General features: G+C 35.9%; 1 protein-coding gene across 2 annotated transcripts in view; it reads left to right on the top strand.

Annotated features, from left to right (window-relative positions):
* The window catches only part of POLR3B (RNA polymerase III subunit B), a 129,466-nt gene that overhangs the window by 13,582 nt on the left and 96,146 nt on the right, over positions 1–19,738 (top strand). For both annotated transcript variants that reach the window (XM_053585261.1, XM_053585262.1), the window contains exons 6-9: positions 965–1,065; positions 5,356–5,447; positions 6,654–6,771; positions 8,433–8,541. In XM_053585261.1, the coding sequence (XP_053441236.1) occupies positions 965–1,065; positions 5,356–5,447; positions 6,654–6,771; positions 8,433–8,541 (420 nt within the window). The remainder of the gene's footprint in view (positions 1–964; positions 1,066–5,355; positions 5,448–6,653; positions 6,772–8,432; positions 8,542–19,738) is intronic.

Here is a 19,738-nt window from a genome sequence, read left to right as displayed (position 1 = left end):
GTTGTTTGGCGGGCCCGGGCTGGATTTGAGCCCATCAGCTCAGGTATATGTGGCTAGCGCCTTAGCCACTTGAGCCACAGGCGCCGAGCCAACATAACCTATTTATTATTGGTCAGTAATAGGAAGATTTGATATTTTATTGGGTGTCTGTGGCTCAAGGAGTAGGGTGCCGGCCCCATATACCGGGGGTGGCGGGTTCAAGCCTGGCCCCGGCCAAAACTGCAAAAAAAAAAAAAAAAGATTTAACATTTTAAAAATCATAGATGCCCATTATAAGGCTAGAAGAAGCTCACATCTATCTTTTGTTCAGTAGAAATCAGAGAAGAGGATTTAGCACCATGAATTGTGTGGTTGGCATTCAGACAACCTCTTTTTGAAACTGCACTTCACCTGATGACCATCAATATAATGGGGAAGTCATTAGAAGATTTTTATTGGAATTCCTATCTCTGATCATGGCTTAGGCAAGGGCCTCATTTTGCTACTGATCACTATGGGAAACACACAACAAAAAAATTCTAAGATCCTACAAATGATTTCAAAATTGTTAGAATGAAGTGGATGAATGATTTATGCTATAACAGACAGAGTTCTGTAATATAGTGTAGTTGGAGAATAAAAGGAAGTATAGTTTAAATTTGTGTAGGTATATCTATATAATTGTTGTTATACTGGTTATTAACTATTTTGAATAAGCCAAACCATGTTGATTACTTTCCATGGATACACTTTGCACGAACCAACCCAACTGTTTTAAAGATACGGGAGCAGACTGGTGATGGCATCAGATCAGGAAATTTAGTACCAGATTTATTGTTCCGTTTTTTCGCCTGACAGTGGAGGAAAGATCAGAATTCAATGTGGGGCAGATTTGTACTAGAGACAGAGCTCCTTGAAGTGCTCAGGACCTTTTCTTTTCCATAAAGGAGGAGCAGTAACTGTCTGATGCCTTACTCTCTTTCAGTGCCGTTTGAGAGACATGACATACTCTGCACCCATTACAGTAGATATTGAGTATACCCGAGGCAGCCAGAGGATCATCCGCAATGCCTTACCCATTGGCAGGTGAGAAGTGAAGTCTGTATTGAAGCCACATTACCTGGATGCCAGCCCTGAGCTATGACCCCATTTCCTCATCTGAAAAAATGTGGGATGTGTTGGTTCCTGTGGGATTATGGTAAAATGGAATTATTTTATGGATCCAACAAGTCAGCGTATGTAAAGCACTTAGAGTATTGTTCAGTGCATAGCTGTGGTTATTATTTATTGTGAAACCTCTCTTATAAAGTTAAGGAAAATGCTTCCCTTTCCTCTAACTCCAAACTGTTACTGGAAATATTAAGTAAATAGTATTTCAGTTTAACTCTTCTGGGTTAGTCTTGGTGGTTTCCATGTATATTTTAAGTTTGAGATTTCTTTTTTTGAAGTTTAACTGTTTTCCCATGTAGAAATATTTAAGGGAGAAGTTACCTTATTTTCCCAGAATCAGTTTGGAAATAATAGATAACATCAGCTGGCATCTCTGCATTCTGCTTTTTGTAATTAGGGAAATATATCAAGTCCTATAAAAATGGACAAACCCCAATATTATGAGTGTATTAGATATTAAACTTAGTCCACATAATTCCTTTCAGCTGTTTCCCCCACCCCTTAAAAGTGCTAAGAGCTTAATAAATATTCATTTGTTCAACACATATGCACCAACTGCCTGTGACTTGTCATGCACTATGTTGGGTGTTCAGGTAAATAGAAGACAAACAGTATAGGCTCCTGTTGTCTACCTTTATTCACAGCTGCCAGGAAAGGGAGGAATAAGTAATCATGACTCCATTGGCAAGTTTTATGATAGAGAAGTCCAGAGTGTTGTGAGAACACTCAGGTTTAACAAATCTTTCTCCTGTACTTACCTCAAAGGAAGGGGCTATTTATATTTATTTCTTCATTCTTCAGTTAGAAAAACAAGTAGGCTTTTAAAATAATCTTGTTTTTAGCAGGACGTTTATCAGTATTAAGATGAGAGCTTTTCTCTTTCTTATATATAGTCCATACTATGTCCGCTTAAATCTTGGGCCGTTGCTGAATTGTAGATCAGATTGAATATTGTGAAGGAAAGGCAGGCGAGACTGGAGCAAAACATAAATAGTAAGATTTAGGGTTTAAATCTTGGGATGTGGGGGATGTAACGAGTATTTACTGTGTGCCAGGTACTGTGATGTCATTTGTTAGACCTGCATTCGTAAAAATGACTTCTGTTAATTGTAATATTCCTTTGTCCCAAGCACCATCTATATCACGTACATTATCTCATTTAATTGTTTTTTGAGCTACAGTGATTTTAGTTTAATCCAAATAGTATTTGTAGCTGACAACAAATCAAATAGTACATAAGAACATTTGATACAAAACAGTACCATCCTTCCATATCCTTCCTTACCAATACTCTCCTTCCTTTATAACTATTTCTGTTGGTTATTACACCCATAACTTAACTTTGCCTTTATCTCTTAATAGGTCAACTCCTAATAAGGAAGATGGGGCTTAGTTTGCCTATATCACCCATTTTGCTTCTCTTTCCACCTCCAAATTTTGTTCTTTGTAATTCTTCTTTGGTTGTTTAACATTCTTCTATCTTTTATGTGCCATCACTTTAGTCAGTGTCTTGATTTTCCTTTATGTAAAATGAAAATATTATTATTCCTATTATGATTTTTTTAACCTATGAGTTATTTAAAAGAATTTTTACAAATTCCAAATTGGTGATTTATGTCAGTTTTTGGAGTTCTGTGGAGACCTAGTTGTATAAATATTCCATGTGTGTTTAGAGACAAAGAATATTCTCTAGTTGCCGTTATCTGTTTTGCCTTCAGATAAAGCTTATTAATTGTGTTTAGTTATTATGTATCCTTATTGAATTTTGATTTGTTTATTCTATCAATTACTAGGATTACTAGGTAAGTTAAAATTTCCCACTATACTGGTAGGTTCGTCCATTTCTCCTTATGCTCTTGCATATTTTTGATTTTTACAGCTATGATATTAGGTGCATAGAAATTTAGAAATTGTTACGTATTCCTGGTGTATTGAAACTTTTGTTACTGTTCCTTTATCTTTTTATCTCTTGTAATATTTTTGGCTTTAGTTATGTTATGTCTACTCCTACTATAGCACGTTTACTTTCTTCTGGTTATTTTTCTGGCATGTATTTTTTTTAAAATTCTTTGTAAATGTTTTGGCACAGTAACTGAGATAACGCCGGAAAGGCTATGTTAACCACTGTGATAAAAATGTGTCAAATGGTTTATGAAGTGAGTGTATGATGCCCCATAATCATATCATTGTATACAGTTATGATTTAATAAAAAAATTAAAAAAAAAAATAAAATAAAATTCTTTAGTTTTTTTGGCTCCGCACCTGTAGCTTAGTGAGTAAGGTGCCAGCCACATACACCGAGGCTGTCAGGTTCCAGCCCGGCCTGGGCCTGCTACACAACAATGACAACGCCAACCAAAAAATAGCTGGGTGTCATGGTGGGCACCTGTAGTCCCAGCTACTCGGGAGGCTGAGGCAAGAGAATCGCTTAAGCCCAACAGTTTGAGGTTGCTGTGAGCTGTGACGCCACGACACTCTACCGAGGGCGACACAATAAAACTCTATCTCAAAAAAAAAAAAAATTTTTTTTAATCTTCTATATGTCCTGTTTTGTTTTGTTCGAAGTAAACTGCATATAGTTAAGATTATTAAAAAAATTGTCTTGAGGATGTAGTCCATTTATATTTATGTATACACATATAACATATGTGTGTGTATATATATATATGTGTGTGTATTTGGATATACTCTATCAACTTATTGTATACTTTAAAACTACCTAGCTTTCATTATGTTTTAGTTTTTTCTCCCTTACCGCTCTTTGGAGAAGGCAAAGTTTCTCTTTCTTATTCTACTCCAACTGATTTGAAAGTCATATACAATATTTCTGGCTTGTGTTTACCTTAGAAATTTTGAAATGCATAATGTTTGAAAATAATGTTTATTTTCCTCCCACAAAGAGTACTGACCGTAGAAAGCTTTAATTCGAATCAAGTCAATTCTTCTGAATTACGCACTTTTGTTACACCAAATTTTAGTTCTCTCTTGTTTTTTTCCTTAACCCATAAATTAGAAATTTTCATCACTGTCTTAGAAAGTTCAAATTTGTATATATTTTAACACATTATTTTCCATTTTCTTTGTTCATCATATATTTTTGCAGGCCAGATCTCATCCTGTGTTTATTTTCCATCCTCTTGAAGATGAATTTTTTTTTAGAAATTCCTATAGTGAAGGATTCATAGTAACTTCTCTTAGTTTTTGTCTGAAAAAACCTTTATATTGACCTCATTCTGTGATGACTTAACAGAATACACAAATTGAATGACAATTATCTTCTCTTAGCACTTTGAGTTTATTACTATACTGTGATTTATTAATTATTGTTTTGAAATTGTCTGTCAGCCATACATTCTTCGATTTCTAGTAGCCTGCCCTTTTTTTCCTGGCACTGGGTTTTAAATCTTCCCTTCATCTTTGGTGTTTTGTATCTTGACTATGATATATTTGGGTGTGGCTTTCATTTTATTTATCTCGTGTAGATGTTATTGTGAGGATTTATGGCTTTTGTGTATTTTTAAAAACTTATGCCATTATCTCATTGAATAGGAATTCTTTCCAATCTCTGTATTCTTGCCATTTAGAAGTCTGCTTAGATATGTATTAGACCTCCTCAGTCTTGTCTCTTTCCGTGACACTGAAACTCTCTTTCATATCTTCTCTTTGTCTGTATGAAATACATTCTCAATAATTTCTCTAGATCTCAGTTCCAATTCACTGTTTTCAGCAGTGGCAAGTCTGTTGTTATTCAGTCTATTTGTAGATTTTTAAGTTAATGCTTAAATTTTCTCTTTGTAGAAGGTTTTGCTTAGTTCTTTTTCTAAATTGCCTTGTTGATTTTGATAGCTTCCTATTTCTTACATTTAGATTTGTTGTACTGTGTCTAAGTAACTAATGAGAGTCACTGTTTCCTATGAATGAAATGTTTGTCATTTCTGACTTTCACTAAAGCCTGTATGCAACATTAAAGTAGATCAACCATTTGCATTTTTAATATCTGCACCAGAAGAGCATTGTGCCAGAAAAAAATAAATACTTTATTTCCCTGGGCTCTTCATGTATTTGCATTTTTCTCTTCCTTTTCTAACATGGCACACAGAAATATAGACCTTTAGTTATGTGTTTATTTGCACATTTGGTGTTCTTTCTAACTTTTGCCAATGGCAATCTGTACATGATATTTTCTTTTGTTTCATTTTAAACAGAATGCCTATAATGCTACGCAGTTCAAACTGTGTTCTTACAGGAAAAACGCCAGCAGAGTTTGCCAAACTGAACGAATGTCCTTTAGATCCAGGTATGTGTGATGCCTTGGATTTGTCCCACCTTCCTTTTTTTTCTTTTGTTCTGCTGTTGCTATAGTTTTAGCATTTTTCCTCAAAAACAATAACAGCTTTTCTGCTTTATAATTAGTTTGTTAGGTATAACTATGTTCAGTAAATTTGGCGCCAACTTTATTGTTTGTTTTTATTACTGAAAGGCATACTGTTTCCATTTTTATTCAGTTTTAAACATTAATATCCCATGTTCTTGTTTATTGCCATGAATATTGCGTGGTTTATTTATTTTTATCTTTGTTCAATAGTTTCTTTTGGTATGCTTAAAAATTCAAGAATAATCTCGCTGGTCTCCCAACGTTACTGGTCTAGGCAGGTCTGAAGATTCCAATAGTTCATGTCAGGCTGTTTTAAGTACAGTGAAGGGGAGAGTGTGAAAAGAGTCTTTTTTTTTTTTTTTTTTTCCAAATTTCTAAATTTTAAAAACTTTAGGGAAAAATAAGTACAAAAATTTCTATTGTAAAGTTTCAAACTCAGGACTTAACAAAAAGTTTCTCTTAATTCTTTAATTCAGGTTTCATATTGATTTATTTTTAACTTACAGTTGTATCAATCTAATTCCTATTGATGTAGAATCTCATAAGTTTTGGAAAGAAAGAGAACATGACTTTATTAGACTTTAACAAATTGTCATATAAGTCAAATATGTTTTGTTTTTGCTTATATTCTGCAGATAAAATGAAGTCTCATTTTATCCTACTCTGAATTTACAAAAGAAGTATCATAATGTATGAGTATGGAATATTATTTTGGAATATTAGTCTACCATTGTTACTGATTTATTAGAAAACCTAGAGTAAATTTCAGTTTATATTGAAGATTTTCAGTTACTCATGTGCTTAAGAGATCTAATGACTAATTTATTTAACATATTTAACATCTTTTTTTTGTTCATCTGCAATATATGTTAGGTACTGGTGATACATTGACCTACAGCATATATTCCCTGTCCTCAAGAAATTTATCATCTTGTGGTTCATTTGTACAAAATCATATGCTGGTCATCAATCCATAAGACAGTATCAACAGACTTCTTCAAATTATTAGTAGCCACTGCCGTGAAGCAGTAGAAAAGGTGGTGGTCTCTAATGCAGGAGATCCCTGCCGTTACTGAAAAAGCCTGGCTGAAGAATAGATGGTAAAGCTTCTCTTGTTTCTTTGGGCAGGTGGCTACTTCATTGTTAAAGGAGTAGAAAAAGTTATTCTTATCCAAGAGCAACTGTCTAAGAACAGGATCATCGTGGAAGCTGATAGAAAAGGGGCAGTTGGAGCTTCAGTTACCAGGTATAGAAAGCAGAGGTGTTCTTAAGAAATAATGGTAATTCCATTAAACCCACACACGTGGCTGTCTATTAATAGAGAAGCAGCCAATTATTTCTCTCTAATAGCTGGCATCGTAATATTTAAACTATCTGCGTTCAATTTGTTGTATAAGTCTCTAAGCATAAGCATAAGGTATTGATTTTAAAGTTTCAATGAGGAAAATGTGAAACATTGTTTAAAAAGTCACTAGTTATTTTACCTAAGTTGGATGTTCTGTTAACTTACAGAATTAAAGGAACTTAAAAAAAAAATGAAGTCACTTTTCAGCTTTCATGCGCCTTTTCAGTCTTTGACATTTACATGTGTATTCCTACAGATAAGATCAGAGACAGGTCTACACTTAATATTGAATTATTTGTATCCCAGACTTAACACTTACTGTTAGTTTTCTAGACCAGCCTCTTTCACAGCCTACTCATTTTTACAACAGCATCCCTTATAACACTTCTGTAACTTATTTTCTTTGGTTTATTATCATATGCAATTTAAAATTTAGAGGTTAATGAGTTCTGGGAATAGACAGATTTATAGCCTGGATAACATGTTAGTGTGTAGTAAGTTTCTCTTCTGATAATCTACAATGAACTAATTAGCTCAGAGTTTCTGATTGTTCTTACTGATGGAGAGGCAATTAATAAATAGCCATTTCTTGTGCACTTACTAGGAGCCAGGCACAGTACTAGGTACTTTTTTATTTGTCACCTCAGTCCTTCAAGATAAGTAGTAGTATCTCCATTTTATAGCCGACTGACAGGGTTTAAGCTCTGGACCACCTCATTTGTAGGAGGTAGCCAGCCTTCTAACCCAGATATAATAATTCTATAACCCACATTTTCCTACACCTCATAATTTTGGAGCCAAGGCAATCTGGATTTCAATCTTAAAGCTGCTGTTTTCTAGCTGTGAGGCACTAGAGTATGCTGCTTGGCTACTCTAAGCCTTGATTTCCTCATATTGATTTAAAGACAAGATTTCAAGTACATGTTATGTAGAAGATTAGAACTAATATAAGAAGGGGATAACAGTGCATAGTATCTAGCAGATAATCAGTATGTTACGATTGTAGTTGACTAGAGCTTTTGAAATGCTTTTAAATCCATTAAGAATAGAGATAGCAATAGATGGAGCTTCCTTATCAGTTTCACTATATAACAAGACTGGGGGTATGTTTTATTAGATTATTAGCTTAAAATCCATTATATAAATTAATTTCCTTTTTTTTTAAATCTTCTCATTATGATTTAGGCTTATTTTGAGGCTTATCTCTTCAAGTACATAAAATTGGCTATGAATATACTTTACACGGTGAAATCAAAGTAAAGTAAAGCAGAAGGTGACTTATTCACCCACAAAACTTCCACCATAATTTTAGAGCTAAGGAAACATTTATTATGTTTTTAAATGTTCATGGAAGTGGCAAAAAAGCAGGAAAGAGGTTGCATATCTTTAAAAAGTACTTATAGGGGCTGGGTGCCTGAAGGCGAATGGTTAGAGCACTGGCTGCATGCACCAGGGGTGGTGGGTTTGAACCTGGCCAGGGCGTGCTAAACAAACAACAAAAAAGTACTTACAGGAATGGAGTAATTGAGACTGCAGTTTAACCAACTTGTATTTACTTATAGCTCTACCCATGAGAAAAAAAGCAGAACCAATATGGCTGTGAAACAAGGACGATTTTATTTGAGGCATAATACTTTGTCAGAAGATATACCCATTGTCATCATATTTAAGGTAAGGCTGCAACTCTCGTCTGAAAATTGTAAGGAATTCTTTCTCTGGTTCATTTCCATCTATAATTAGAAATTTGGAAGATGAGGAATTCTAGGAATAGAAAGATTTATGGCATAGATAAATCGTCAGTCATATGATGTATTTTATTTTTTTTATGTGATGTATTTTAAATTGAAAACTAATAAGACTGAGGTTCAGATATTTTAAAAAAATAATAACCTATTTCATAGAAAATTCTGAAAGTACAGAAGGATATATAGTGATAAGTAAGCCTCCTACCTACCTTGTACCTACTATATATCCTTTTGGGTAAAATGCCAATTAAATGTCACTCCTACCTGTGACGCCATTGTCACTAGTTACTTATCACTCCTACCTGTGACGCCATTGTCACTAGTTACTTATCACTCCTACCTGTGACGCCATTGTCACTAGTTACTTATCACTCTTACCTGTGACGCCATTGTAACTAGTTACTTATCACTCCTACCTGTGACGCCATTGTCACTAGTTATTTATCACTCCTACCTGTGACACCATTGTTACTGGTTTCTTATGTATCTTCCTAGAGCTAATCTGTGCATATATAAGCACATGAGTCAGTAGTAGTTTTTTTGTTCCCTGTGTTTGTTACTTACATGTATTGTATATCACCTGGCCCTTAGCTTTTTTTCTTTTTGTAACTTACATCTTGGAGATAGTGTTAGATTAGTACATACAGAGTTACTACATTCCCTTTGACAAAGTTCATTTATGAGTGTGCCATAATCTATTTAACCACTCTCCAGTCAGTGGAGTATACACCTCTTCCTGTTACAAAATTGCTATAATATCATGTTATACACGGGCAAGGGTATCATTAGGCTAAATTTCCTGCAGTGTAATTTTCCAGGTGAAAGAGTATAGACCACGCTTATTTTCTTTTTTACGGTCTCCTAGGTTCTGTTGAGTTTCTATGTAAACAAATCTTCAATCTAACTTTTTTTTTTTTGCAGTTTTTGGCCGGGGCCAGGTTTGAACCTGCCACCTCTGGTATATGGGGCCAGAGCCCTACTCCTTTGAGCCACAGGCGCCGTCCTACAACTCATTTTTTAAATATCAGCTTGTTTGTGAATTGTTGGCTCAGAACCCAAAAGACATTTCCATGGAAATAATGTTTAAGTTATATAATCTTCTCAGATACAGACATAGCTTAGAAATATTGCAGGTTTTGTCCCAGACCACCACAATAAAACAAATCTTGCAGTAAAGCAAGTCACAAGAATTGTTTGGTTTTCCAGTATATATAAAAGTTATGTTTACACTGTACTGTGGTTTATTAAGTGTGCGATAGCATTATGTTTTAAAAATTTACATACCTTCATTAAAAAATACTTTATTGCTAAGAAATGCTAACTGAGGTCTTACCTCAGTGTTGATGGCTGCTGACTGATCAGGAGGGTGGTTGTTGGAGATTAGGGTGGCATCAGTGAAGTCTGTCACATTGGTTGACTTTTTCTTTTATGAACAATTCCTCTGTAGCGTGTGATGCTGTTTGATAGCATTTTACCCATAATAGAACTTCATTTAAAATGGGAGTCAGATCCTCGCACTCTGGGAGGCTGAGATGGATAGATTGCCTGAGCTCATGAGTTCGAGACCAGCCTGATCTAGAGCGAGACCCCCATCTCTAAAAATCTCTGGGCATTGTGGCAGTGCCTGTAATCCCAGCTATTCGGGAGGCTGAGGCAAGAGAATCACTTGAGTCCAAGAGTTTGAGGTTGCTGTGAGCTATGATGCCACAACACTCTACCAAGGTGACAAAGGGAGACTCTTGTCTCAAAAAAAAAAAAAAAAAATGGAGTCAGTCCTCTTAAACCCTGCCACTGCTTTATCAACTAAGTTCATGTGATATTCTGAATCCTTTGTTGTCATTTCAATGATGTTGATAACTTTTGTACTAGGAATAGATTTCATCTCAAGAAACCACTTTGTTTGCTCATCCATAAGAAGCAACTCTTCATGTGTTCAAGTTCTATCATGAAATTGTAGCAATTCACGTCTTCACTCTACTTATACTTCTAGTTCTCTTGCTCTTTCCAAAGTTTGCAATTACTTTCTCCTCTGATGTCCTAATCCCCTCAAAGTCATCCATGAGGCCGGGGAGCAACTTCCAAACTCCTGATAATGTTGACTTCTTCCTGAATCATGAGTGCTCTTAATGGCATCTAGAAGGATAAATCCTTCCCAGAAGGTTTTCAATTTACTTTGCCCAGATGCATCAGAGGAATCACTATATATGCTAGCAGTAGCTTTATGAAATGTATTTCTTAAATAAGACTTGAAAGTTGAAATTTCTCCTTTATTCTTGGGCTGCAGAATGAACATTATCTTAGGCATAAAAACAACATTAATTTCCTTGTACATGTGCGTTAGTACTCTTGAGTAACCCAGGAACATTGTCAGTGAATAGTAATATTTTGAAAGCAATCTTTAGTTTTTGAGCAGTAGGTCTCAACGGGGTGTCAACAGTGGGCTTAAAATAAACTATTCAGTAAATTATACTATCAGCAAATGCACTGTCCTCCGGGCTTTGTTTTTCCATTGGTAGAGCACAGGCCCAGTAGCTTTAACGTAATTCCTAGAATTTTTGTAATGAAAAATGAACATTGGCTTCAACTGAATATTAGCTGGATTAGCCCCTAACAAGAGAATCATCTGTCCTTTGAAGCTTTGAAGCCAGGTGTTGACTCCCAGCTCTGAAAGTTCCAGATGGGATCTTCTTCCAGTAGAAGGCTGGTTCATCTACACTGAAAATCTGTTGTTTAGGGTAGCCACCTTCATCAGTGATCTTAGCTAGTTCTTTGGGCTATCTTGGCTGCAACTTCTCTATTAACATTAGCTGCTTCACCTTGTCCTTTTATATTAAGGAAATTACTTCTTTCCTTAAACATGAATGAACTTCGGCTAGCTCCCAACTTTTTTTCTGTAACTTCCTCACCTCTCTCAGGTTCATAGAATTGAAGAGAGTTGGGGCCTTGCTCTGAATTAAACCTTGACTTAAGGGAGTGGTATGGCTGTTTTGATATTCTATCAAATTAATAATATTAATATTTCTGTGTTTATTGGAGTAGCACTTTTAATTTCCTTCAAGAACTTTGCCTTTGCATTCACAGCTAGGCTAATTGGCACAGAGACCTAGCTTTTGCCACATCTCAGTTTTTTTTTTTAATTTTTTTATTTTAGGGACAGAGTCTCACTTTATCACCCTTGGTAGAGTGCCCTGATGCCACAGCTCACAGCAACCTCCAACTCCTGGGCTTAGGTAATTCTCTTGCCTCAGCCTCCTGAGTAGCTGGGACTACAGGTGCCCACCAGAATGCCCAACTATTTTTTTTTTTATTGCAGTTTGGCTGGGGCCGGGTTCGAACCTGCCACCCTCGGTATATGGGGCTGGTGCCCTACCCACTGAGCCACAGGCACCGCCCCACATCTCAGTTTTGACATTTCTTCCTCACTTAGCTTAGTTGTTTATAGCTTTTAATTTACAGTGAGAAACATATAACCTTTCCTTTTACTTTAGCACTTAGAGATCATTCTAGGATTATTAATTCGCCTAATTTCAACATTGTTATGTCTCAAGGAATAAGGAGGTTCTAGGAGAGGGAAAGAGAAAGGAAAATGGTAGAAGCAGTAAAAACACACACAATATTTAAGTTTGTTGTCTTATATGGGTAGGGTTATGGCACTCCAAAACAGTTACAATAGTAACATCAAAGATCACTGATCACATATCATTATAACAGATATGATATTGAAAGAATTACCAAAATGTGACACAGAGACACAAAGTGAACAAGTGGTATTGGAAAAATGGCGCCAATAGACTTTCTTGATGGGCTGTTGCAACAAACCTTCTATTTTTAAAAAATACAGTATCTGTGAAGTGCGATAAATGAAACACAGTAAGATGAGGTGTGCCTGAAGTTGCATAGTGGGCCTCCTCTGAGATGTAAATACTATACACATTCCATGTTAAATTGTAGTGTTAGTCACTAAGCAAAGTAAAATAGTTGGCATTATGTGACATAGTTGATGTTTAATATTTGTAGGTTGTAGTATTTATAGTTGATGTTTAGTATTTGTAAGCAAAAATAGTAAAGTAATGTAGAATATAAAAGTCTTAACACAATAACTAAGAAAATGCCAGGAAGGCTATGTTAACCAGTGTGATGAAAATGTGTCAAACGGTCTGTAAAACCAGTGTATGGTGCCCCATGATTAATGTACACAGCTATGATTTAATAAAAAAGAATAGTAAAATAGTTGGCATTATGTGATATAGTTGATGTTTAGTATTTGTAGGTATCACAGATAGGTACATATGCAGGATGCATGTGAGTCACCCCAATGCACATGTTCCCAGCTAAGATCAAACAGGGTGACACTCTGCCTTCTTGTTTTGTCTCTCATTCTGCAAACAGTTTTCCTGTTTACAGTCTATTTAGTGCCATGTTTTTTGTATTTTTCTGCCTTTTTTGGTTAATTTTGCTGTATAAGATGGCCCCAAATATAATGCTAAAGTGTTGTCTAGTGTTTTGAAGGGCAGAAAGGCTGTTAAGTCTAGAAAACGTGTTACATAATGCTTTTTTCAGGCTTGAGTTATAGTTCTGTTGGCTATGTTAATGTGTCAATGATATATATTAAATAAGATGTCTTTTTAACAGAAGGTTATAGAAAATAAGGGTATTATTGACTTACGGAAAATGTGCCAATAGGCTTGTAGGAACCTAACTCTGTTTTTCCTAGAAATTACTGAATACTTTAGCTAATTTTTGAGATTGATGATACTCATTAATTATTCTTCATTTTTGCTCCAGAATTAAATATTAAATATTTCTGTCCAGTAGTTATGATAGGGGAAATATTTTGGGGATCTTGGTTAGAGGAAACAGGAAGAAATCCTCTGAAGAAGATTTATTAAGTTGGTTAAAAAGGAAAAACATTTGGGTACAAGCTTTAGAGGAGTAAGAAAGAAGGGATTGAGCCTTTACTGTAAAAGTTGTAGCTGGGAACAGAGAATAGGAGTGAGAGGGAAGTAGCCCTCAAATCAGTCTTATGGTTGGAGGCTAGGGAGCATACCATAAGACTGATTGGTTATTCTGGAGTACTGATGGATACTGGCAAGTCAGGTTCTTTAACCCAGGAAACATCCATGTTCTAAATGCAATTACATGAAAGAGGTTGTAGGAAATTTTGTTTGTTTAATGTAGCTTAATGTGCTTTTGAGTTCTGTAAATGAGACTGAGCTATTTATTTTCTTTTCAGGATGATGATGATAATTGTAATACCCTGTTTCCCCGAAAATAAGACATCCTCCAAAAATAAGACCTACTTACAGGAACGATAAGACGTCCCCTGAAAATAAGAACTAGCGCATCTTTGGGAGCAAAACTTAATATAAGACACTGTCTTATTTTCGGGGAAACAGGGTAGCAGTACCACTATGTCATAGGGTCTAGAGAGAATACTTAAATAGAGAATTCTTTTTTTTTTTTTTTTTTTTTTTTTTTGATAGAGTCTTATTCTGTTGACCATGATAGAGTGCAGTGGCATAATCATAGCTCACTGCAACCTCTAACTCTTGGGCCTGAGCTATTCTGCCTCAGCCTCCTGAGTAACTGGATCTACAGACATGTGCCACAGTGATTGGCTGATTTTTTTCTAATTTTTTTTAGTAGCAATGGCATCTTGGTCTTACTCAAACTTCTGAGCTAGAGTGATCCTTCCGCTTCAGTTTCCCAGTACTAGCCAGCATGCCAGACCGAGCTTTGTATTTTTAAACACAGAAGGAATTTTGGCTTTTCTTGTAGAGATCCCACAATGTCTAACTCAGTATTTTATATACATAGTGATAAATAGAGAAAGTGTTATCTAACAATGTAAAATTAAATCCCCAGCAGATGGCAGTATGTGCCCATGCATCCAAAGGACATAGAAAATAAAATTTTACACATTTGATGCCCAGTACTGCTTTCTTTAGACCAGAATTTATACATTAATTGTAATACATAAAATCTTGTATCATTCATGTGTAAAATGCTAGATGCTTGCATTCATTAAGATCAGAAAACTTTTATTAAATACTCCTTTTTTTAGACTAGGTGACAAAAGTTTAATAATTTTATTTCTGTCAAATTTTAAAAATATTTATATTATAAATGTAGTGTGCATATGGGTATGTGTATGTATGTATATACCTGAACTGAAGTCTTTTTAGAATGGGGCTATAAATTAAAAATATGTGTATATTCTCAACCAGTAGTTATTTCAAACTTCTTCATTTCTGATCATAAAAACAGTTTTTGGATTCTAAAATTTAGCAAGCAACTGAAAAGTATGACAACATTTTTTGGATATATTTTTTCAGGTTGTGCTTTTATAATATACACATTTTTTTTTCACTTAACAGTGAATTGTGAATAGCCTTCTATGCTTATAACTATGAATCTATGTCATTATTTTTTACTGAGTGTTGTGTAGTAGTTTCATACATGTAGTGTAATTTACTTAACCAATTTCCTACGGTGGGATATTTAGGTGTCATCTTTTTCCTGCAAGTTTTCTCTTTTATACACAACCCTGGGATGATTGTTGTTACATATATACATGTTTGTGCACATTTCTGATTATTTCGTGAGACTTTATTCCTGGGATTAGGGGTGTATCTTTTTAAAAAACTTGATAAATGTTTCTAAATTTTGTTCTGAAATGTATCTGTTACAGTCTGATCAGTAGTATGTAAGAATTGAAATAAATATTTTTAAAGTTTTAGTTTAGATAAATGAGAGCTAATATTTTGGTTATATGTAGTCATTTTTGAGATCTCTTATTAAACTGGAAACTTGTTTGGTGACCACTATTTAGACTTTTCCATCTGGGAGGCAGCATAGAGTATTGGATATATTAGAATTAGATAGATCTAGCTTGAATCCCACTTTATCCACTTATTAGTTATGTGTGACCTTGAGCAAATTTCCCAGTCTCTTTGAGTCTTGGATAACTCATCTATAAAATGTTTTACCTAAGTGGGTTGTTGTGAAGAATAAACAGAATCAGGCATTTTTTTTAAACAGTACCTGGAGGGCGGCGCCTATGGCTCAGTCGGTAAGGCGCCGGCCCCATATACCGAGCGTGAAGGGTTCAAACCCGGCCCCGGCCCGGCCAAACTGCAACCAAAAAATAGCCGGGCGTTCTGGCGGGTGCCTGTAGTCCCAGCTACTCGGGAGGCTGAGGCAAGAGAATCGCCTTAAGCCCAGGAGTTGGAGGTTGCTGTGAGCTGTGTGAGGCCACGGCACTCTACTGAGGGCCATAAAATGAGACTCTGTCTCTACAAAAAAAAAAAAAAAAAAGTACCTGGAAAGGGTACTTTTTCTTTCCTAAGTTCTCCTTAGCCGTTTACTGTCAGAAGCCCTGGAAAATAAACCAGGATACCAGAAAAGGCACATCATTTCTCTTTTAGTGTTGCATGGCCCTAACACAGCCCTTGACAGTCATTAGGACTTGATGGTTGTTGATTGTAACAAACAATTGGCTAAAAGTGACAGAAACAGCAGGGTTTCCAGATTCCATGCTGAGTCTGAATATGACATACAAAGCTTTTAGGACATAGATCAGCCTTATTTATGGTCTCGAATCACTACAGAGGTTTTCCTGGCCATGAATCTTTCCTGCTTTACATTTGTGTTCCCAAGTATTCAGCAGTTGCTCTATGATGGCATCTGAAGTTTAAAAGTTTGTATGGAAAAGAGGATCAGATTTCAAGGGTACTGAGCAATGTTTTCTGGAAACCAACTTCTGTTTTACAACTTCTGTTTACAAATAATTACAAAGTTCTAAAGTGGGCCATCCCAGTTCTCTTGTTATCTGCTTTTAGTAATAATCAACAGACTTTAGTCTACTTTAAAGAAAAATTAGAGATTTCTAGCTAGATATTTTAAGAAGTTATTCCCTTTTTCACTTTCACACAATTTTTGTCAACATATCACCATACCGCACATTTCATTCTCTTCTGCTCATTAGTATTCATTCTTCTTTCTGTCTTTATTTATTTATTTATTTATTTTTGAGACAGAGTCTCATTATGTCACCCTGGGTAGAGTGCTGTGGCATCACAGCTCACAGCAACCTCTAACTCTTGGGGCGTAAGTGATTCTCTTGCCTCAGCCTCCCAAGTAGCTGGGAGTACAGGCGCCCGCCACAACACCTGGCTATTTTTTGTTTGTAGTTGTTATTGTTGTTTGGCGGGCCTGGGCTGGGTTCGAACCCGCCACCTCTGGTGTATGTGGCTGGCACTCTAGCCACTGAGCTGCAGGCACTGAGCCTTCTTTCTGTCTTTAAAAGTCACACTTTCAGTCATACTTTGTGGATATCCAAGTAGTTGTGCCACGTTTAAAGAACACCTCCCCTATTTTTGTTCCACATTATTGCTGATTGCCAGACTATGTGTGACCTTATGCTGAAACATATTATCTCTACTAGTTTTTCATAAGATTATTATGTAGCATTTACTTTTGACTTATTAGTTAGGAAAAATGATTTCAGATATCTGGAGTATGAAGAGTTACGTATAAAGCCAGATTTCAGATGTCTAAATTATGTCTGTAAAGTAAAATGGTTGGGCATTTTGTTGTCGTTTCCATAGCAATATGTCATTTATTTATAGCTGTGACTACTGATGGCTAAGCAGTCATAAAATCAGCTTGGTCTTTGCAGCTGGAGCACTTTGATGATAACGTGGCTGAGTTATATCACCCCTGTATTTCAGCGACTCAGTATAGGAAGAGTTTAGTCCTTTTGGAGCACAGCTTTGGCAATAATCATGCTTTCTACACATATGGTGTCATTTATCATGTGCTTTGCATATCTTTGCTTCAAAGCTTAGAAATATTTGGAGGACCTAAGCAGTCTGTTTAGATCCATGCTAAAAGACATACAAGAATTTTATGTAGTTATATAGTTAATAGTTAGATTCAGTATCAGGACAATTTGAAGTGGCAATCCATATTTCAAATGAGAAAGGACTTTTTCTTTGCAGGTCGAGTGTCCTTTATCTGAAATGCTTGGGACCAGAAGTGTTCCAGTGTTTGGGTCTTTTCAGATTTGGGAATTTTGACATGATACTTAACAGTTGAACATTGCAAATCCAGAAATCTGAAATTGAACATGTTCCAGCGAACATTTCCTTTGAGTGTTATGTCCATACTCAAAAGGTTTTGGGTTTTGGAAGCAAGGCACAATGACGGGTTTGTAGTCCCAGCTACTTGGGACTGAGGCAGGAGCATTACTTGAGCTCAGGAGTTTGAGGCTGTAGTGTGCTATGATTGCACCTGTGAATTCCCACTGCATTCCAGTCTGAGCAAGATAGTGATGACAGTTCATCTCTTAAAAAAAAGAAATTGAAAGTTTCATATTGTAGAGATTTCAGATTTTTCAATTAGGGAAACTCAACCTGTATTATCACTTACTAAAGTATGCAATCAAGTTTATAGTGTGTATCGCTTGAAGAGTGCTGAAATAAAGATTATTGAAATGATCTAGGTGGCCTTCAGTTCGTGTGATTTAGATGTTAACATGCCTAAAAGTGGGGGCTGATCCAGAAAGCTATTGCCGTTTTAATTTTAGGATTCTATTTCTGTCTCAGACCTTTTTCTGCTATTTTTTTTTGCACACTTAGTTTGATGTCTGTCCCATACAGATCTCTTTTAGTGTTTGGCCTTTCCACTGAGAAGTGAAGTTCATTGGTTAAAGGTTTTCTGTCAAAGATTTTGGAGATGTGTGGACTTGATTTCACTGCAATGTAGTTACTTTAGAATTGTTTTTCTTATTCTGACTCCATTGAAATCCATGTAACATTATTTTGAGAGATTGACAAGTAAAAATTAACTTCAGCTTTTCACAGAGAACAATTCTGTTGTAATATTTGTGACTGGCTATTTAAAGACCAGGGAGAAAGTATAGATGGTGTGTTCTACATGTGCTGTCACCATCAGAGTAAGTGCGGCTTCATGTGCTCGCTAAGAATAATGTGGTTTTTATCTGTTTGTTTAACGATTAGAACTGATAATTTTTTAAGATGGCCTTCCTTTAATCCATGAAAGGCTGTTTTAATGAATTTGTGTAGTTGTTAGATAGTGGAGTTTATTTCCACTATTCCTTTTAAGAAATGCATCATATCAAACTGGAGGTAAAAAGCCTGCAAAAATTAAAGTACAAAAAGGCGGTTGTGTGCTAAGAACTCCTTGTTTGTTAAACATAAAAATTTTTGACCAAAACAAGTTATGTTATTTGAACAAATATTTTAAATTTTGAACAGTAAATTTAATTCCAAAGTTGATATACTAGTTATCTGTGCTGTGTGTCAAATGGGAGCACAGTTTCTATTGTAACTTAAGAGTTGCTTGGCTAGGTTGTTCTGACTCAGGGTCATTCATGAGTCAAAATATCAGATGCTGGGCACAATGTCATGCATCTGTCGTCCCAGCCACTTGGGAGACCGAGGCAGGAGGATTCATTGAAACAAGGAGTTCAGGGCTGCAGTTTGCTGTCATCACATTAGTGAACAGCCTGGGCATCACAGTAAGACCCTTTTCCAGAAAAAAAAATTGAAAAGCCAAGGCTGTAGTCACTGAAAGCTGAATTGGAGCTGGAGGGTTTGCTTCCACCATAGCTTACCCACATGGCAGTTGGCAGAAGACCACAGGTCCTCATTGGTAAGAGGCCATTGTTTCTTGCCACTGGACCTTCCCACAGTCTGCTTGAGGGTCTTCATGACTTGAAGGCAGCTTCCCCCAGAGAGCACTCTAGGAAACACAGTGGTCAGGAAGCTACGGTGTCTTTTATGACCCAGCCTCCAAAGTCACATAGAAGTAAAGCATTAAGATTAGCCTACACTCAGAAGAGGATTCATCTCCACCTTTCAAAGGGAATGTCAGAGAATTTGTGAAGATTTTTAAAACCACCACAGTTGGCCTAAAAAAGACACAGTGTCTATTTAGCTTTCCCCTACATTTTTAAAACTTTCAATAAGTTTACATCTGATTCTAAAGTATGTAAATCAAATTTGCAGAATACAGGTTAAATGTAAAATATTAGAATCACAGAATTTTGAGCTGGAAAGGACCTGATTGTACCATTTCTTTACACAAATTGAAAAACG

Source organism: Nycticebus coucang, chromosome 3 (genome assembly GCF_027406575.1).
Source record: "Nycticebus coucang isolate mNycCou1 chromosome 3, mNycCou1.pri, whole genome shotgun sequence".
In the NCBI taxonomy this organism is placed as follows: domain Eukaryota; kingdom Metazoa; phylum Chordata; class Mammalia; order Primates; family Lorisidae; genus Nycticebus; species Nycticebus coucang.
Note: the sequence above shows the minus strand (reverse complement) of the source record. Positions and strands in the feature narration are given on the sequence as shown.